The sequence below is a fragment of the Felis catus genome, chromosome C2 (genome assembly GCF_018350175.1).
Source record: "Felis catus isolate Fca126 chromosome C2, F.catus_Fca126_mat1.0, whole genome shotgun sequence".
NCBI classification, from domain to species: Eukaryota; Metazoa; Chordata; class Mammalia; order Carnivora; family Felidae; genus Felis; species Felis catus.
Genome location: NC_058376.1, coordinates 136,125,849 through 136,142,534, shown reverse-complemented (window position 1 = coordinate 136,142,534; position 16,686 = coordinate 136,125,849). Strand labels below are relative to the sequence as shown.

Genomic DNA, 16,686 nt, shown 5'->3' with positions numbered 1-16,686 from the left:
TATTTACCGAGCTTTTCCTGGCATATCTGACACCATATCTTAAGCGCCATGAAAGTGTATGCTGGGTAACACACTTGGCTACAAGATATTTTTTGTTGGGAGAGTATTTTAAAATACACAACTGACAAACAAAACATGTCTTGCTCCCAGGATCATAAGGAAAGCTGACACGATCAAATGACACGTGAGCCCTTCATTATGCAATTTTCTAAGAACAATTATCTCAAAAAGGTGCAGAATTAATTATGTTCTCTTATGACACAAGACTGAGCTAGCAGATGCACACCTACACACAGGCTACTCTCGAGGAGCTAAGTAGCTGGGCTGTCAGATAGGATTTTTTAAATTATTACTATTCGGTAAATCATTTTTAAGAAAATTGCTTCCAAGCAGCCCCATCTTATTCCAGTCTGAAATGGGGACTAAATTTAAACCAACTCCCTCCTTTGGAAATAGCTCCTTTTTCAGTACAATCTCGAATTAAATTGTAATATAGTCACATAGGCGGCAAGAAAGAGATGTTGGCAAATCCCAGACTCCACTTGAAAGATCTATTCAGGCTTGTTTGTATCTAAGGGAGGACGCACAGAGTCAAACCTCCTGGATGCAGGACAGCTTAATTACATACGAGATGGTCCAGTGGACACATCTCAATAATGCTTGGGAATTAGATGCTTTTTCCAATGCTATTTGTATTTAAGACAGGGGCTGTCTTCTGAGAACTTTAAACAAAATAAAGATTCACCTTGGCAGATGAAAGACGTGGGGTCCAGACCCAGATGGAAATATAAATTCACATTCAGATGCCACTGAAACTAACGCTAACTAAGGAACATGAGCTTTACTTGACCAGATTCCACCACACGCATCAGAGACCCTCTACATCACAGTTTCCCATGAAGTGCAACAGATCCACGTGTTAGATTTTGATGAAGCATTTCACAAAATAGATGAGCTGCTTTACTAGACCCTGGCATTTTCCACGTGAAATTCATTTCACTCAAAAAGTTTGTAGCTTCATTCCCCAGGCAATAAATGCGAGCTGAATAACAGTCCAGAGTGATTTAATGGTTAAAAGTATTGATTCTCTACTTTCTGGGGGTATTAGTGTTGTAACAGTCCACCTATTTGTACAGAAAATGCGCGTGTTAGCTTAGATTTGAAGGCAGATCCTTTTTCATTTAAATACAACTTACTATCCCAAACCCCACCTGGAGGATTACATTACCTATACTGCAAGGGTTTTGTTTTTCCTTGTTATTTGGCTTAAATTCGTCCTACGGCTTTTGAAAATCTCTTGCTTTGAACTTAGGGGAAGCGAAAAATTCCATTTCCAATTTACCTATTCTTTCAATTTGTTCTTTTAAATCTTACTATTGATACGTCCTTCGGCTTTGTAACTTCTTAGAAATATAATTCTGAATTCCCTTAACTTTTTGTTCCGTTTTATTTTTTAAGTAAGCTCGAGGCCCAATGTGGGGCTTGAACTCGTGGCCCTGAGATCGAGTCGTATGGTCTACAGACTGAGCCAGCCAGGCGCCCCTCTTAACTTTTCATTTTAAATTCCATTTACTGGCTACTTGGTTGATGCTTTTAGCACTTTATTCATTTTTTCAAAATTTCACAGAAGTTCCAGGTCGCGAAGTAAACCTTTTGACGTTCATGCATTCAGTCATTGAATATATGTTAAATGTTAATTCCACATTAGGCTCTGACTTAGGCACTGGAGATATAGAATAAAACAACGCCTGCATAAAGTAGACATTCTGGTAGGAAGAAGTGAACATGAACAAGAAAATAGACATATTAAAATAACTTAAGATCTTGCTAACTACTATGAAAATGATAAACAAGATTCTGTGCCAGAGGATAACCTGGAGAGGCAAACTCCAGAGCAGGTGGTCGGTCAGGTAAGGCAAGAGGAATACCATTGCAGAAAGAAAGAACAAATGTAAAGGCCCCAAGAGGCAGGCAGGAGCCTGGCACATGAAAGGAAGGAAAAACAGGCCAGTTTGCTGGGGCGTAAGGCTGGACACAAGATGCCATCGGATGAATCTGAAAGGCAGGCAAGTGCTGGAATGCCTAGAAACTTCAAAGTTATGGTGGGGAGCCTGGATTTTCTTAATAGTCCATGAGGATCCATTGAAATATTTTAAGCAATGGAACGACATGATCCAATTTATAATTTGAGAAGATTGCTTCTGCGGCCTTGAGGTGAGAGAGTGGTGAGGAAGTAAGAACGGAGGCAAGAGAAGCATTCATTATATGGCTTCTCATTCATCACGGTCAGATATCCTTCCGCACCTACCATACCTACACACACACACACACACACACACACGCCCGCAACCCCCAGGGATGGAAAGTTGACCCTTCCATCAGCAGGAAACTTTTGGCTTAAATTCATTCCATTCTGTTTATTCCATTCCATTATGTTTATTTATATATGTCTTAACTATTGCCTATGACCACTCTGGAACTTCTGAAGCAAATTATGACTATATATGCATTTGTTTCACTTGAGGGTCACTTGAGACTTTGAAGTATTCTGTTTTATAACTACACTATTTAAGCATGGTTCTTGGTCTACACAGAGAGTATATGTCAGTTGTGGGGAACTAGGATGTTATAACGTTGAGGCTTGAGGCAGCTATGATAGGTCAGCACCTCAAACCACCCACGTATGATCCCATCAGAGTGGAAAGAAGCTGCTGAAAGTACATGCTCCTCACGGGCTCCCTTGTCTCCACCTCGGGAGCCTTCTCTGAACTGTGGGGTAACCTGTTGTGCTGCATGGGAGATGGGCATTCGAAGACCTTCACCTCGAGGTCACTGACCCTCAAGAAACTGGGGGAAATACCCCTTCCTAACGAGGCGGGAAGCCTGAAGGAAGAGACTTCATTTTTTTATGCATGACAATAATGAAAAACTGAGGAAAAAACACACTGAAAACGTAATAGGTTTCATCACCGACGAGCCCCTCAGTAAGAAGGTATCATCCTTTTTCAACAGCCACTGCGGTTCGTTGCTCCACAACCACAACGCCACCACCAAGTTCATGTGGACCATGTGAGAAGCACTTAGGTATTTTATATGTAGCCATCGAGCCCTGATTTTCGGTGCATTAGTGTGAGTAATTTTTGAAAGCACATATTTTAAATTTTTTTTTTCAACGTTTATTTATTTTTGGGACAGAGAGAGACAGAACACGAATGGGGGAGGGGCAGAGAGAGAGGGAGACACAGAATCGGAAACAGGCTCCAGGATCTGAGCCATCAGCCCAGAGCCTGACGCGGGGCTCGAACTCACGGACCGCAAGATCGCGACCTGGCTGAAGTCGGACGCTTAACCGACTGCGCCACCCAGGCGCCCCGAAAGCACATATTTTAGATACACGTCCGTCATTTCATCACAAATTCAAAATTCTTATATTAAGGCACTAAATTTCACAACCAACAATACCTGAGTCTGTGCTGAAATCAGTTTTATAGAGTTTACCGTGAGAAGCAGTGAAGCAAATTTCTCATAATCTGCATAGACAGGAATAACTAAATTAATCTCTGTCCATATTGGAGCCATCCAGGAGATATAAATAAGGCAAATATAGAAAACAGTGGGTGCATAAAATGCATAATTAGGTCCAAACCATGCTAGTTAGCCTTTTCACAAACTTAGAGTATATTTTACAGATTTCAATTAATTTTACTATGAGAACTGGATGAGCGGTCACTAGAAAGTGACATCATTTATCATAGTTCTAGGAGTTATATCTTGCATCCATATCCCCTTCTAAATTTTGACTATTTCTTAAAATGCTTTTATGGCCTTTATTTCAAAATGGGTTGACCATCAGTCTTCTCTTTACCCAGATGTTCCATGTCACCTAACAGGGTAGTAGGTACAGGGGCAAAAGGTGAACCCAGAAGGCAAAATCAGAAAGGTGACAGACAACCAAAGAGTGGGAGTTAAACTAATATGGATCAGCAATAATGGGGAATCTGGAGATGAAGAGAAAGCAAGAAGAGTGATGACAGCAGCAAGAAAGGGCCGAAGGATATATAGACACATTACATTTATATCGTTTGCATTTCCCTTCTGCAAATGTTCCTTCCTCTACAACCCCCTGGTCAACCTTCCACAGAGGCTTCAACCCACTAAAAATCCTGTGGGATTCGATATTTTTATTTGTGTGAACATGTAAGGAAAGGGGCTGGGTTTCACACTGGTCTGACAGCAGAATTGCAAAGCAAAGCAAGAATCCATAATCTTGGGTTATAATCAGAATACAAACTCGCCTAGAAGTTGTATCTTTAGAAAGAGCAGAAGACTTTTCCCCAGGGTATGGAATTATGGGGAAGGGTGGTCCAAATTTAACTAGCCTTCAGAAGGCATAGCATCCCAAAATCTATACAGAGAGAGAGAGACAGACAGACAGAGGGAAGTTTTGAGTGATAAATGATTAGGAAAAACAAAGCAATAAGGGTTTTGGAGGTAAGCTTCAGTTCCCCTTTGCCTTTAAAATGCAGCTGATAAGGGACCCTCTGAAAAGAAGCAATACTTATGACTTAACGAAATAGCTTATATTGAACTAACCCTCTAGTAAAAAGTAAAGCTGGACAACATACACACAACAACTGTTTGAAACCACTGGAGAACAATCCGCTGAGGGAAGACTTGAAGGGTTGTGGTCCCTGAGAAAAGGGGAACACACAGGTGCATGCTCTGCATTTACCCAAGTATCTTCTTGAGGGAATTTGCTATTTCATTGTGAGGTGGAAGAGAGTAGAATAGAAAGGAGCGGTCTTACTGGCTAAGGAGACAGAGGATGGAGTTCAGGTGAACAAACCACCTGGGATTTGAGGTGTGAAATCCCAGAGAATAGGTAACTGCCTCAGTGTGGCCCTGGAGGCATGAGCCTAACGTGAGCCTGCACAGGGCAGCGCTCCAGGAGACTCAGGACAAAACCGCACCCGGGAGGTTAATGGCAGAGTAGAGGTCTCGGCCACCACACAGTCCGGAGGAGAGGGAGGGTGGAGTTCAAGCCCCACCTGGGGAGGCGCTGGTAAACATCTAAGGCTTTTAGTTGAGATCCCGGAAAAACCATGTCTTAGAGCCCTGGAGGTTGGGTGAAGCTGAAACAGAGCAACCTAACAAAGCCGAAGAGGAGCTCTGGACAGAACGGGAGTGGTTGGCTGGACCTTGATCTGCCTGCCAGAAGAAAACCTAAGCCTGTTTGGAGGAAAATAGTAGAAACAATTTTCATAAGTGACATCTACATTCAAACAAAAGTATGTCATCTGCTACAAAGAAGGAACCGAATGACCACAACGAAACAAAACAAGGCAAGAGAAAGAACAGTGCATGAAAATAATCCCAAAGGCAATTCAGGTATTGGAGTTCAAAAATCCCTATGATTACTGTTCCAGAAAATAGGGAAAAAAAAGGATAAAAAATTCAATCAAAGATATGGTATATGGATCTTTAAAAAGGAATCAAATAAAAGGAAGGCAGGGGTTGAGATCCAATATTTTCTACTTTACTATGCTGAGGCATGTTGGCTATTACTCTCTGCCCTCATTTCTTCTTTCCTCTTCAATTGCTTCCTCTAGCACACCTCCACTTTTCAAAAATAGTTGTCACGTTAGGCTGTCGTAGCGACTACAAAAGACACCTGTTGTTTTAAAAGTCCATCTGTTGAATTGGAAGATACGGAAGTGTCTTCAATAAGAGACAATATAACCAACAGTTAGTGTATAGATTTTACAGTGACAGATATCTGTGCTCAGGCTCTGTCCCTACAAGTCCATGAGGTTATAAACATGTTACTTAGCCATTCTGAATGTGTTTTCTGCTCCATAAAAATTGATGGATACTTACCTTAAAAAGTCACCACAAGCACTAAATGAGAGGCTTTATCTAGGCAGAGTGCAGAGCACAAATAAGTTCCCCCCAAATATTGATACCTCCTTTGCTGTTTGCTACCGTTAACAGAGAGAAGCACACATTCAAAACTGGTTAATCTTGAACTTCGGAATGGTGTGCCATCGACATATTGACCGTCATTTGAGATCCTCAACCAAGATGAAGTAATATACAATTTGTATTCTTTCTCTGTCTTCCAAAGTGAGGAATATTAATGCCTAACAAAATGCCTGCACAATATGGGTTAGTCAAAACAATAGTTCCTCGGGAAAAAAAAAAAGGAGTATTGCAAATATCTGGGACAAAACTCAAGGCAGCAGATTAAGCCTTTGTTGTTACAGAATGCTATGCATGCTCCGGCTTGCCTTTCAATAATCATTCCTATTAAATCATTTGTGTCTCTGACACATCTAATGAAGTCATGTTCGTGATCAGCTTAATCACAGGATGTAGCATAGTACCTATTTTGTTAGGAAAGCTGTTTGTATAAACTGAAACATGCAGCAAATACATAATTTCATAAAATACTCATTATGCTTTCAGTGTGACAATCTTTGGCTTGAATCCTTTTATGCATATTTAGTCATTTTAAGATAGACTGTTTTGGGTACTGGTTAACAAAAAGATTATTTTTGAGCAAACTCCATAACAAGCAAGTGGAACGGTAAACAATTACTAACATAGCAAACCCTGAGCCATTTTTCTAGCTGAATCTTGACATTCGGGAGAAATCACACATCGGTAGCTAAATCTTATGTATCACTGAAACGGATTCTAGTTAGAAGCACGTGAAAGTAAACAGGAAAGACGCTGAATTAAGGGAGGTCATCTACAAATAATACTTTCCTAGAGCACTGATAACAAACTGCAGGCTTGACTTCTGGCTAATTATTTCATTGTTCGACTAGTGGTCGAATAATCATACTTTATTCATTCAGAGACTTTTACAAGTGAAGTCATGACATATGCTTTTTACTGTTATAAATGATCTCCAGGCCCCATGTTTTAGGTCTTGGCACTAATTAGAAGTGAGACTTACATCACTCTCGTGACCTTCTCGAAGGTTGTATGTGAGGTCATGCTGAATATCTTCCACGAATTTGTGAGCATATTCTGGGTAAAGGTCTAGCACTTCAAAGAGTCCTTTGAGGATGATGCACTGAAGATCACAGTAGGTTAAAGCCTTCACATCTGCGTTGGTCTTGATCACTTGGTCCTTAATTGATAGATTTGCTCCAATTAAGTCTCCTTTCCCTTGAAACAGTGAAAAAAGAGACAGGTTAATTTTAAAGAAAAGCAAGCTGAGACTGGTGACCTCATCTGACTTACAGGCATCACTTGGCTGAGATGACACCACAAGGGAAACAGAAACCTTCATCTCAGCGGTGTTGAGATTCGGGGCCTGGTAATTCTTTGTGGTTGGGGGTTTTCTGCACAGTAGAATGTTTAGCAGCAGCTCATACCCCTGACCCCCAGTGGTGACAACCCAAAACACCTTCAGATATTGCCAAATGTCCCCTGGCAGGCAAAACTGTTCCCGGCGAGAACAGTAGTCTAGGGGGTAAGGGCTAGGAGAGCCAGAGTTAGGAACTGTTAGGTCACAGATGGGCTCCAGACAGTCCCTCAGCATCCCATAATTGACTTTAGACAGAGAAGTTGACATCTGTGTCACAGTTGCCTCAACTCTTCAAGGGACATAATAATGGCTCTGATTCTTTTGAGTGCAAAAAGGCTCGAAACGAGACCATCGAACGTGTATTACTACTAATTTTCATTCTAACACAGTAAGGTGGGATTCATCATCAGCTTTCTAACATACTCAGGTTGTTTCATCTACCTCTAAACATGTCTACAAGACAGGAGGGCGAGGAAGGTGAGCGTGCCCTGCCTCCCTCTGCTCAGAACTGGGAGGCAGACATCAAGTATTGAGCGTCATGGACGGTGAAATCTACTACATAAAAATGTGAAACATAAGCTGCAGTTCTAATACTCTGTGACAGTGTGAAAGCCCAATTTTCCCATCAAAAAAGAAAGCGAGTAAATAAAAGCTATGAGCTTTTCGCTTGTGCCACTGCAGGGAGAGAGACATATCACCATTTGGTGGCCTGTGCCCACCCCACACCCAGCACCCCTGATGCTCTGCGTGCAATACCTCAGCCTATCAGTCTTTGGCTGGATTCACCTGCCTGGAACTAGCTGGCTTCCTTGCGTTTATGATTAGATAATATTGGCCAATGTATTTGAATCTTTAAAATCTTTCAACTGATTTGAATCAGTTTCGCTTAGCAGGAAGGTGAGCATAAATGTAAAGAGCTAACAAAAAAACCCTGATTACAGCTTCAGATTTTAGACACAGCCATTATCAGCATCCCTGTGAGAAACATGAACGAAAATCCATTCAGTTCTCACACAAACTTAGGTTAAATGCTGAAATAATATGACCTAAGTTGACAGAGGATACTGGCATTAGATTCATGGCTACAACTTAGGAGTTTCTTTGCTTTGTCCTTCTGCACGGGCTTTAAATTTCATTACTTTTTTTAATGGCCGCCTGCTCCATTTCAGAGGGAATCAACAACCAACAACTGATCGACAGAAAAACCACCAAGCAAATAGTATCTTTGGAATGGTATACAACAAATTGCCCTGTCCTCCATTCAATTAAGTTTTTAACTTCTACATTTTCATTCCTTTATCGTGCCCAGCATTTCAGGAAGCAAAGCCTCTGACTTGTATCAGACTTCAATAAAATTCTGTTTTATTGAATTTCACAGGAAAAGAAACATGCCAAATTAACCATGAACACCTGAAATGTTCATAAATATGTAACAGATAAAAATTGAACATCTGGAAATTATTGGATTACATCTAAATATTATCTCTGAATTAACATTACATTTAAACTTTGAAATTGAGCCTAGTTGGCCAAAGAAAAACCAGGGCTAAAATCTATACTTACAGATGCTAAGGGAGTAAACAGCCACATGGTGCTAGAGAAGTCAAGTTGGATTTAAATGTTGTCACCAATAACGCTAACCTTGGAAATTCTGTTTCTTACATATTTTATTAGAAATCTAAATTAGTGCTCGAAAACTCAAAGTTGGGCACAGATGTAAATATATAGCCCAGATGCTCTGAATACAGCAAATTTTGAAATTTGTATATCTCAGGAGAATTTATCACGATGCAGTGTCTTGCCACAAAGAAGATTTACATTTTTCTGTGAAGCAACTGCTGTTTGGAGTGACTTTATTTATTTAAACATTTAAAAAAATGTTTATTTATTTTTGAGAGCGAGATATAGAGTACTAGTGGGAAAGGGAAAGAGAGAGAGGGAGACACAGAATCCGAAGCAGGCTCCGGGCTCTGAGCTGTCGGCACAGAGCCTGACACGGGGCTCGAGCTCGCGAACCGCGGGAGCGTGACCTGAGACAAAGATGCTTCACTGACTGAACCACCCAGAAACCCCTACAATGACTTCAGAGTTATCATACTTTCCTACCTAGGGTGACTGTAGCATGGCTATTTAAGCCACAATGACCCCAGCTATAAAACACCACCAACATCTTGCCAAACTTGGCATCCTAGAAAGAATTCCAGTTTATTTATTCATGGAGTGAATATTTATGAAACACTGACATGTGTTGTGGACACTGTTGAGCCCTGGCAAGGTGAGCACTGGTAAATTACAACATGGTTTGCATCCTTGCTGATTGTACGGTCTTATGAATTTCTCACTACCATGCATTAGGACCTTCATCTAAGTTCCCTAATTACTCTAAGTCCTGGTATCCTTATTTCTAAAAGAAGAGCAAGATCTCTATGGTCCCTTACTACTTCCATTTTTCAGAATTCTATTATTGATATTTGCTAGCCAGTTATTCTTCCACAGGGGGTGGGGGTAGCTGATGAGATGTATCTGCAAACTGTCCAGGTTAGAGCAATAACATGTTTAATTATAATTAGGCAGACTAACACCATCCGTGAAGAACACATTTATCAGTGCTTTGTCATTTTCTTTTAAACAACAATGAAGAAATTGGTGGAAAAACACAATTACCAGGACATGAAATGAAGGTGTGCAAAGCAAACAATTTCTACCCCCATAACAAATCCTTGCCTCTATGTCAACTGCCTCCCCAGGCATCAGATTAAGAAATGCCTTCATGTATTGATTGGACAACTGAGGTGCTTGAATAAGTTATGGCTTGACAGCTGTTTGGTGATACTTCCTCCCTACAACATTATATATTAATTCATTTTGTTGGCAGAGTGAACATGTATTAAATATCTACAGATCAAATGTGAAGCCATGTGCTTAAGTGTATCAAAGTCAGTATTGATTTTAATTGGCCCTATAAGACAATATTACCACAGGGAAAGTAAAATACTCAATCTCCACTGAAATAATGTTAATCACAGGGATAAAATATTAATAATTCGTTATCCTTGTTTGGGTTTAGTCCCAATACCACACAGGAGTATTTAGAATGGTCATGTGGCAATTTGCACTTAAATCATTTTTGATGTTGTGGAAACGAATATGTGAAAATGCTAATCATGAAAATCATAATTTATGGAGGAAATCGGGGCCAAGAGCAAAAGGCAACGGATTAAATCTTTCAGCTGTGAGTAGAATGTTTTAAATAAGAAAATCCAGTTGAATTATGTATTACAAACAATGTTAATTACCTAGAAGCCATCAAATTTGTACCTATTATGTTCTAATGTTATGGCGGTTGCCTTCATATTCCATTCCTAGTATCGTTGCTAGTTACCAAATGTAAAAATTCAGCACAATTATGGGGAAAAACCACATCATATGTATTTAAACATCATGCATTATTTTTGGCTTACAAGCATATGAAGCCATATAGTTCTGGAAAAATAACTATATGCCCTTTTAAAAGCAGGCTATGTCAACAGGCAGGCTACAAAACTTACATAGTCCTAAGAAAGCCCATGGAAAGGTATGTTATGATTAAAGTTAAGCGTTTGAAGCAAATTCAGAAATAATTATCAATTGTAATTTAGAGCCATGAAATAATAGAATGATTGGCCTTTAACTTCACAGAGTTGAGAAGTGAGCAGGAATGTTAAGTCTCTTCTTAAAAACACACAAACACAGAGAGCCTCACTCTAACACTGGTGATGAACTGGCCAAGTTGAAAATAAACCCAGTCGCTCTTCTGTCAGTACTTTTCTGTTCAGGAGAAAAACATAAGAGGGTGAGTCAAGAGTTGAGCCAAAGCTCTGAAAGGCAAGCCCTACCTTTTCCCTGGTACATGGCCGACTGAGTAAACACGAAGCAATGGGAAGCACCTGTTTATTTCACTATTCCCTAGCCTCCACTCTTCACCTTTAATTGGAGATAATCACACCAACCTAACGGGGCAGTAGGATTTAAATTGGATAATGGATATAAAACACCCGGCTCATATTAGGGAGTCTCTAAATTTTAGTTCTCCTTTCCTTTTCCAAAGTATAATCTGTCTTGAAGCTTACTAACTAGAATCCAGTGATGGCAGACTTATAGGGATGAGATAGAAAAATAGGCATTGCTTAGACGTGGAAAAGAGCACCGGAGATAGAGTAAAAAAAACCTAGGTTAGCTTTGACTTTGGAAAAAACAGAAAACACCACTCTTATCTGTCTCTTTGTGTTAGGAAGACTTAAGCAAGACCCGATATGTAAAAATATGTTATAAACGGTTAAGTTGTTTCTAAATCTTAGTTCTTGAATATATTAAATATAAATTAGCCCCTTTTTATGAACACAAATTCTAAACAGTGGCGTACTACATTGGTGTTCAAAATATATTTAGATCACAACCTGATACGTTCGTAAGCCCCAATAAATATTTGAATAAACAAAAAAAGAGTGATTTTAAAAGAAGTACACATAAAATTGTGGGTAGGAATTTTTCTATATTCACTCTACGTGCCACCTTTTGTCAGCTGACCTTTATATTTCAATGAACACCAATTAGGTCTTAAAAGTTGGGAGTCAGTTTTGTGGTACAAAATCTTCACAAACTATCTTGTGAATTTTCTTTGAGGAAGTTAAAAAAAATAAAAAGAGGCCTATGGCCACCTTGACAATATTGGGTTAGTGGCTACAATGAGAGCTCATCTTCAGTGCATAATCACTTTTGTGATATTTCTAGCACAGATGGAGCCATTTTCATGTTCTTCTCTGACTTTGTTCTCCACAAAAATACAAAAATGCCCCTTTAAAATTGACCAGCTATTTCACTAAGAGGCAGCAGGCATCACGACTAATCATCTGGCTTTAGGAATCAGAAAGAACTGTGTTCATTTTCTTATGTTATTTGGGACAAATTACGTTAACATACTATTTAGTCATTTGTAAAATGGGGTTAATATTCATTCTGCTGGATTTAAACAAATTTTTTTCATGTTTATTTATTTTGGGGAGAGAGAGCGCAAAAGAAAGTGGCCGAGGGGTAGAGAGTGAGAGAGGGAGACGAAGGATCTGAAGCGGGCTCTGCCCTGACCGCAAAGAGCCTGCTCTGGGGCTCAATCTCACTAACTGTGAGATCGTAGCCTGAGCCAAAGTCAGACACTGAAACAACTGAGCCACCCAGGTGCCCCTGGATTTGTTTTTAATCCAGCAGTATGAATCCAGATAGAGAGTGAGCACGCCTATGTGAGCAGAGGAGGGGCAAAGAGAGTGACGCTCCACTGACTGAGCCACCCAGGCGCCCCAATACTGCTGGATTTTTAACAAGAATGAAATGATATGTTGAATGTGGAAACTCAGTATGTGGCAGAACAATAATAATACATAGTTGGCAAATTAAATCCATTCAAATTTGCCTGATTCCATATATTCATCCAGAATTTTCTTACAATAGCAGTACCTCCCTCCCCCCTTTTTTTTCTTTTTAACTTATGCTCTAGGGTAAAATTTCATGAAGCTTTTCAACTCCGACGTACCAAGAATAGCCAGCACCATGCTGTCTTTAAGAACTTCCATGGAGCCTGAGCATACAAAGTAGATGGCCTGCAAAGCATCTCCTTGACGCAGCAGATACTCCCCCGGAGCACAGAAAGAGGTTTTGATGTGTAGAGACAGAGACCTGAGGCAGCCCCGGCTGGCACACTCAAAAAGGGACAACTGTAAGATCTCCTTGTTCAAATGCATAGTGATGTCAGAACGCAGCTCATCTGGAAAGTCTTTCAAAAGCTGTCAAGATGAAAGAAGAAATCAAGTTGGGGTAAGTCTAGTCTAATTGATTTACTCTGCAAGACAAGGGGGTGTTCTTCCCACTGTTTGACCAATAAGAGTATAGAAGAGGAACTATATGTATGTGATAGTCCTGGAGAGATTTTTTTTTAGTGACTGTGACCCCAGTTAGGTGCTAATTAAAAATTAGCTGATAATAAGGTCGGGGAAGTAGAATACATTAATAAAACATTCTGGAATGAAAACGTATGGCATACTGTGACATGCTTCTCACAAAGACTCCTACTCGGGACAGAAGATATGGAATTTGGACCCACTGGTGTTTCCTCTAAATTATGATCACACGAAGAGAAAAGAAACCAAATAATTACTTAAAAGTATGGATTGCTAGCTTGATTGGGAGGGAGCGGTTGTAGCACGTTTGTTTGATTTATAGGATACCTTTCTTACAGTGGTGGTCTGGAGTATTCCTGGGAGTCTACAGATAACACGTGTGCTAGAGGATATTTTCGGTTTTACTTTGTTGGTTTTAAAGGCACACATTAACTTGGTTAATCTCAATTCCAAGATGACACCATTTAGTAGTCATAAGAGTTGGTTCCTCCGAAGAGGGCCAATGAGGATGAAAGTTAGGCAATCCAATTGACCAGAATAGCAAATTAACATAAAACACTGGTCAATCCAAAGTGGCATAATGAAAACATAAGCCAAAGCAGATGAAAGAAGATAGACCGGGTTTCACGAGGGATTAAAAAATAGGGATGAGGAAGTTGGTAGATGTGTATTTCACTTCCAAGACCTGAATCTGAGCACCTTGCTTTTACCTAAGAATATGTGCTTTCTGCCTGAAAACCTCAGCATGAGAAATGAACATTACCTCATTTGAATCTATTCCATTGTTGACTGACCAGGTTGTTTGGAAATATTCGAGCATCCTCTGCTTGAGCTGCTGGGGCAGGTGATGGACTCGTATAAAGTCCTTCAGATCCTTAGTTCTAGTGTGATAGAGGGACCATCTGGAATACATCCTCTGTATGATCGCGGTCACGTTTCCAAACACCAAGGCGTGCATCAAGGCTAGAGAAGACAACACAGCATACAGTGGGAGAGAACTATGACGGAGGGGCTCACCCGTTAAGTCTAAATTTAAGTTTATAGATCCTGAATTCAGCAGAGTATGTTTATGTGGCCATGTTGATACAGCTGTTTTGGTACAAGCGTTTTGGTACAGCCACTTCGCCATAGAGTGCATCTTAATGTAGTCATTTTGATCAGAGTTAAAATCGATCAGAATAAAAATATCTGCCGAAAATCCTCAGTAATAGGCAAAATTGACCCACACTTAATCCATTACCTGCCATTCTGGCCAGGACAAACTTTTATTTTGTACTTTTCGCATCTACATTTTTAACAGGTATAGTTTAATAGCCATGATAAAATAATTTTAATATAATTTCATAAAATAAACTATAAAGTTATAGTTCAGTGGTTATCACAATAACAAATACATTTTCAAAATTAGTCTAAGTGGTTAGCCCTAGTCTTTTCCCCTAAGCCATCACTTAAAATTAGTTTTATGATATTAAATATGACACATTTTTATTAATAAAGGTATGGAGAAAGTGGCTAGAAATGTAACTGAGGATTTTCTGAGCAATCTGAAGCTGAGATTAATATGGCTCCAATCGCCAACCCCACTTTGGCTCTGTGGTTACTCCGTGGTTAAATTTTAAGGGAGATACCAAAAAATCTGAGACCATTAGAGAAACAAATACATTCACAGAGGAAAACTGGTATTCTGCCTAGTGTTATGTTGCCATCCTGAGAAGAACCAGGTGGTACATATACATAGCACTCCTGTTTTGATGAGCTTTCTCAGCCAGATTATATTTAATCCCCAATTTCTTTTTTTTTTTTTAATATGAAATTTATTCTCACCTTGGTTTCCATACAACACCCAGTGCTCATCCCAACAGGTGCCCTCCTCAATACCCATCACCCACCCTCTCCTCCCTCCCACCCCCCAGAAACCCTCAGTTTATTCTCAGTTTTTAAGAGTCTGTTATGCTTTGGCTCCCTCCCTCCCTAACTTTTTATTTTTCCTTCCCCTCCCCCATGGTCTTCTGTTAAGTTTCTCAGGATCCACATAAGAGTGAAAATATATGGTATCTGTCTTTGTACGATTTATTTCACTTAGCATAACACTCTCCAGTTCCATCCACATTGCTACAAAAGGCCGTATCTCATTCTTTCTCATTGCCACGTAGTATTCCACTGTGTATATAAACCACAATTTCTTTATCCATTCATCAGTTGATGGACATTTAGGCTCTTTCCATAATTTGGCCATTGTTGAAAGTGCTGCTATAAACATTGGGGTACAAGTGCCCCTATGCATCAGCACTCCTGTATCCCTTGGGTAAATTCCTAGCAGTGCTATTGCTGGGTCATAGGGTAGATCTATTTTTAGTTTTTTGAGGAACCTCCACACTGTTTTCCAGAGCGGCTGCACCAGTTTGCATTCCCAACAGTGCAAGAGGGTTCCCGTTTGTCCACATCCTCTCCAGCATCTATAGTCTCCTGATTTGTTCATTTTAGCCACTCTGACTGGTGTGAGGTGATATCTCAGTGTGGTTTCGTTAATCCCCAATTTCTTACTGAACCATCCCCTTTCTGAAACCACCACCTGATTATAATAAGATAGAAAACTTTCTTCACATGAATTCAAGGGTTGGTGGGGATTGGAGATGGTTCTTCTACCAGAAAAAAAGGGATTTCTAGGAGTTGCCCAGTGTAGAGAGTGGTCAGGAATCTTAAAATCAGAAAATTCAGGACAGGAATTTGCACTAAATAGTCATCAGCCAAACGGAACTGGAATGGCCCCTGCAGATGCCATCAGATAGTCCAAGAAGGTCTTCGACCCACCTGGGGCTGTGACATTGGAAGACGTGAGGGCTGGGTATAGTTACATTTATGGGCAGATCAAGTCTCAGATATTCAGATTTCAGCCCAGCAGTTTTTGGTTAAAAAAATAAAAAGACTACAAGTCTAGTAGTTTGTCTATTAGGAGCTCTCGAAGTGTCCCTGTACCAAAATCTCAATGTCCAAGGAGCTCTGTTAAAGTTTCTTACATCAAAATGGATACATTTATGCAAAAACACCAACATGTTACTGCATATATCTTCCTGAATCTCCATCCTATTTCAGGATAGCCCCAAATAAAATTCTTTCCTCTACATTTGTCAGAAATTATGGATCACTGGCATACTAATTTCAATCTAATCTAACATTGGAATTAAAATTCTTTTAGGTTCTATATCATCATTTCTCTATGAAAGATAGGATCACCATGCCTATAAAGACAGCTAGGAATAATAAGGAAACACTCAATATTTTGGAAAAGTTACTAGAATAGGGTTAAACTTAGGGTCTACATACAGGAGGAATATAATGTTGCAGAGAGAGTATGGACTTCAGAATCAAACACATCGGGGTATGAAACCTGACTTTGGCACTTCCTAATTGTGAACTTGGGAAGATACATAATTCCCATAT

General features: G+C 39.9%; 1 protein-coding gene across 1 annotated transcript in view; it reads right to left on the bottom strand.

Moving 5' to 3' along the window:
- The window catches only part of KCNH8 (potassium voltage-gated channel subfamily H member 8), a 358,591-nt gene that overhangs the window by 48,992 nt on the left and 292,913 nt on the right, over positions 1 to 16,686 (bottom strand). Inside the window, exons 9-11 of the mRNA XM_045037664.1 lie at positions 14,009 to 14,208; positions 12,882 to 13,131; positions 6,962 to 7,176 (exon numbers count right to left, since the gene is read on the bottom strand). Coding sequence (XP_044893599.1) covers positions 6,962 to 7,176; positions 12,882 to 13,131; positions 14,009 to 14,208 — 665 coding nt within the window. The remainder of the gene's footprint in view (positions 1 to 6,961; positions 7,177 to 12,881; positions 13,132 to 14,008; positions 14,209 to 16,686) is intronic.